Here is a 4,620-nt window from a genome sequence, read left to right on the forward strand (position 1 = left end):
TCGGCCTACCTACAATGGAAGCCCTGGATAGCCCAGCTACACCCCTACGTGGCCCCTCCTGATCCTCCGCATGTTACATTGTTTTATGATAGACAAAACACAGAGTGGTATGAAGAACAGTTCAGCAGTCAGATAGAGGGTACTGATTGGAGTATAGCCACAGACAGCATCTATGTTGCTCCCATAGGTGTAGTAGCCACTGTTAACCTACTACCTGCACAGTTACAATGGTACATGATGGAGGATGAGGCAGCACCACATGTCTCCCTCGCTCTCCATCCTGACCACCAAGCTAAAGAATTAGGTTCTATTGTAAAAACTGCAAAACAACAGACAGATTGGAAACAGCTGACGCCACAAATAATGTATTCCTCTACTGCTAAAACATATAAAATACAGGTTTCTTGCACAGATCAGGCACTCATGGAACATGTTCAGATCTCCCGACACCACGGCCGTGAAAAGACAGATCACCCAGATTCCGCCGCCATGTTGGACTCTCTCCCAAACTCTCTGTGGGCCACTGGTCCCACTGATGTGGGTTTGGTAGACTGCCCACCTGTCACATTTTCTTTGAACACCACGGATCCAATCTGGCTTCCTCAATATCCGCATAAATTACAGGCCGAACTCGGTATTGCAGACACCATTGAGGGGTTGTACAAAAAGGGGGTGTTGATTGACTCACACTCTCAATGGAACACACCCATCTTACCTACGGAAAAGAAAGGTACCGGCATATATCGGATGGTTCACGACCTGCGTTCCATTAATAGTGCATTACGTACCGCTACGACACCGGTCCCAAACCCCTACGTTGCTCTCAGCACTTTCTACCTTGATGTTTCTGGAACACCACACTGTGTTAACGGGGTGTTGTTCCAGAAAAAAGGGGGAGAGAGGAAAGTATTAATGTACATAGTATGATGATGATCTGTCCAGAGAAAGACATTGACACAGACACAAATGAACATGCTGAAATCGAACATATAAAAACTGAGCAAAGAAAAGTAGGGGTTGTACAGAAACAGAAGGTTTGTGGCGAGGTCCTGATGGAAGGATCATTTTACCGCCAGGAATCAGAGAAATAGCACTAAAAGAAGCACATGGGGTGGGGCATGTCGGAGCAGCACAGATGGTGAGAAATTTGGAAAATTGGTGGCACCCTTTTATGAAACGAATGTGTAAATATCATGTAAATACTTGTCCTGAATGTACGATGTACAACGCCAGACCAACGGTCAGACCCCACCCTGGACGTTACCCTCTGGAAACAAAAGCAGGAAGAGAAATTATCATAGACTACACAGATATGGTAAACTCGGTTCAAGGTTGTAGATATATGTTGGTATGTGTTGATGCATATACAGGTTGGCCAGAGGTTCTTCCCACAAGGAGGGAAGACAGTAAGACGGTGATAAAGTTCCTCATTAATCAGTACATTCCAAGACATGGTTTTCCGGAACGAATTAGGTCTGACACATGCTGAAATCGAACATATAAAAACTGAGCAAAGAAAAGTAGGGGTTGTACAGAAACAGAAGGTTTGTGGCGAGGTCCTGATGGAAGGATCATTTTACCGCCAGGAATCAGAGAAATAGCACTAAAAGAAGCACATGGGGTGGGGCATGTCGGAGCAGCACAGATGGTGAGAAATTTGGAAAATTGGTGGCACCCTTTTATGAAACGAATGTGTAAATATCATGTAAATACTTGTCCTGAATGTACGATGTACAACGCCAGACCAACGGTCAGACCCCACCCTGGACGTTACCCTCTGGAAACAAAAGCAGGAAGAGAAATTATCATAGACTACACAGATATGGTAAACTCGGTTCAAGGTTGTAGATATATGTTGGTATGTGTTGATGCATATACAGGTTGGCCAGAGGTTCTTCCCACAAGGAGGGAAGACAGTAAGACGGTGATAAAGTTCCTCATTAATCAGTACATTCCAAGACATGGTTTTCCGGAACGAATTAGGTCTGACAATGGCACACACTTTAAAAACCATGATCTGCAGAAGGTGGAGGAGGTACTGGGACTCAAACACAAATTTGGGTCTGTATATCATCCCCAGTCACAGGGAAAGGTTGAAAGGATGAATCAGACCCTTAAAAGTAAAATAGCTAAAATCTGTGCCCAGACCAAGATGAACTGGCTGGATGCACTCCCACTGGCACTTATGTCGGTACGTAGCTCAGTGAATCAGAGTACAAGGTTCACCCCATTCGAGTTATCTACTGGAAGAATGTTTCCAGGGCCACAAACAAAGCTCGTGGGGTTAACTTTGAATGATCAGTCTCTAACCCCAAAACAGTACTTTCATGCTCTGCAGACTCTTGTTTCAGAATACGCAAAGCAGGTTGGTGAAAACACTGGAGGAGAAACAACAACAACTCCCGACTCCGAGTGGGTACTGCTGAAAGTGACCAAGAGAAAGTGGACAGAGCCACGCTGGACAGGTCCGTTCCAGGTAAAGGAGCGCACCTCACACGCCGTTCAGCTGAACGGCAAAGGAGACACGTGGTTCCACTGGAGCCAATGTGCAGCAGCTGAAGCCCCCGCCAGAACCCTGGGGGAAATCCGAGAAACACTACGTGAGCAGAACAAAGAAGCAAAGTCCACCGATCAACAAGGGGCAGAATAATCCCCTGGTGGCAAAAGGGTGAGGTAGTCTAACCAATACCCCTAGGGAGGAAGTGAAATAGCGTTCCTCTCCAACAAGTGGTGTGCCAAACCACCAACCAGGATCGTCGAGGCGCCCAGAAGAACATGCCGCTCACCTTCCTCATCATCTGTTGGTTTGTGGTAATGTTGGTTTTTGCTTGGGGTCTCCACCACCTGTACACCACAGGTACAACTACATTATAATACCTATAGCATTACATCTTGATGGGTACATTTTATCTTCTTGTCATATTTTACCTTATTATGTTTTAAAAGTACTGCGCATATTGCTAAAGAGTTGTGTGACTGAGATACATAGAGAGTTTGAATCTGTCTTGGGAGTAACCCTGCCCTGGACTACTTGTTGGAAAATTCTCGTCACTGAAGGTTTTTACTGCTTGCTAAAATGTTACAATATGGGAAATGGAAACCTCTGTTGGGACTCAGTGTCATATCTCTTGTTATAGTCACATTGATAGGTCTGTGATATATCTGAATGGAATAATAAAGTGAATGAGTGTTGATTTTTTGCTTACAGCTCAGTTTCACAGAGTGCCTTATATGTGGTGTTGGTTTTGAGGTTGTTTGAGATGTTTTTCTTTTCATTTGTGTGATCTCTGTTCAGAGATCAAAAGGGGGATTGTAAATAATAATAGCTATGTTATTCACTACACATAGATCATGTGACCATAGGCCTGCACATCAGCACACGTCAGAGCTCACATAGACCATCACAGTAGTCCACGCCTTGCATGCTGGGAGGGACCAAACCCCCAGTGTGTAAGACGGAACAGAAACATACACAGATCAGATCGTTCTCAGCTCTTCCTGGTAACACTGTCTTTGTGTGCTGTATGATCTCCGCTCTCTGCAGACTGCGATTAAATACTTATCTGTTTCAACCTTCGCCTCCTCCACTTTGTGTCTTGCCTCCCGACCTGGGTGAGATCCACACGAGCGGATCTCAACAATGACCGTCCTGGTCAACTGCCCCAAAGTACTCGTTGGTGCAGATGTTGCAGTCTGGGTGCCTGGTCCAGTCCCAGTAGGGGATGTAGAAATCTTGGTTCCCTGTGAGCAGCCTGACCTCCCTCTCAATGAAGAGCATGAAGACTCGGTGCCAGAAGGGAAAGGCGGGGCCTCGGTGAGCAGAATCGTCGTCAGTGTCGGCGTACTTCTTAGCTGCATAGTAGTGCAACCACACGTACAGGTCATAGACGGTGGCGCTGTGGAACTTAAAGTTGCCTTCTTCAGTGGTGTCGTTGCTGGTGAGGACCTTGTAACGGTTGCTGATGTTGTGTTTTGCCTGGTCCAGGTTGGAGAGGAATGTTTCCCTCTCAGTTTCAGTCATGTCCGTGATCTCCTTCCTCACCACATGATGCGTCTCGTTGCAGGTGTCTCCCTTCCACCCCGGGCGGCACACACCGCAGTCAAATCCATCGTAGTTACCGGAGCATGCACACGCACTATTATAAAAGGCGTGGGGCCAGTCAACCCTGTAGTCAATTGGTTTAAGGGCATCTACGACCGTTATTGTGCAATTCCCTCGACCTGAGCTCTCTCCACAGGGAGAAGCGTTCCACAGAGGACAACACGTCTTGGTCTTAATAGCCTCATCTGTGGTACAGTCGATAGGAAACTGAGCCTCCACTTGGCTGAAGCTGCTCAGATAGAAGAACAGAACCAACCACACCCAGTGACATGACGGCAGCATGGTGGACAGATCACTACTCAATACCCTATGAAATATGTGTGTGCAGCAAACTCAGCAGCTCGTTGCTGTAGATTCCTTCTTATATGCTAAATGTAGTGACGCTTTTGACTTTGACCTTTCTTTCGCAAATATTTGTCCATGTTGTGTGCAGCAATTTCCAGTTAATCTTAAACTGTAAGATGATCAACATGGGTTCATCTGGTTGTTTGTGTTAAAGAGGGATAAGAGGAATAAAA

At 46.0% G+C, this 4,620-nt stretch overlaps 1 protein-coding gene across 1 annotated transcript; it reads right to left on the bottom strand.

The window, feature by feature from the left end:
* Positions 1–3,634: 3,634 nt before the first annotated feature.
* On the bottom strand, positions 3,635–4,384 carry LOC311003128 (tyrosinase-like; the record flags this gene model as incomplete). The annotated part of the gene is made up of 1 exon (XM_083994813.1): positions 3,635–4,384. The coding sequence occupies one exon, from the start codon at positions 4,382–4,384 to the stop codon at positions 3,635–3,637; it is 750 nt and encodes a 249-aa protein (XP_083850939.1).
* Positions 4,385–4,620: the final 236 nt, after the last annotated feature.

Source organism: Trachurus trachurus, assembly GCF_905171665.1.
Source record: "Trachurus trachurus genome assembly, chromosome: 19".
NCBI lineage: Eukaryota > Metazoa > Chordata > Actinopteri > Carangiformes > Carangidae > Trachurus > Trachurus trachurus.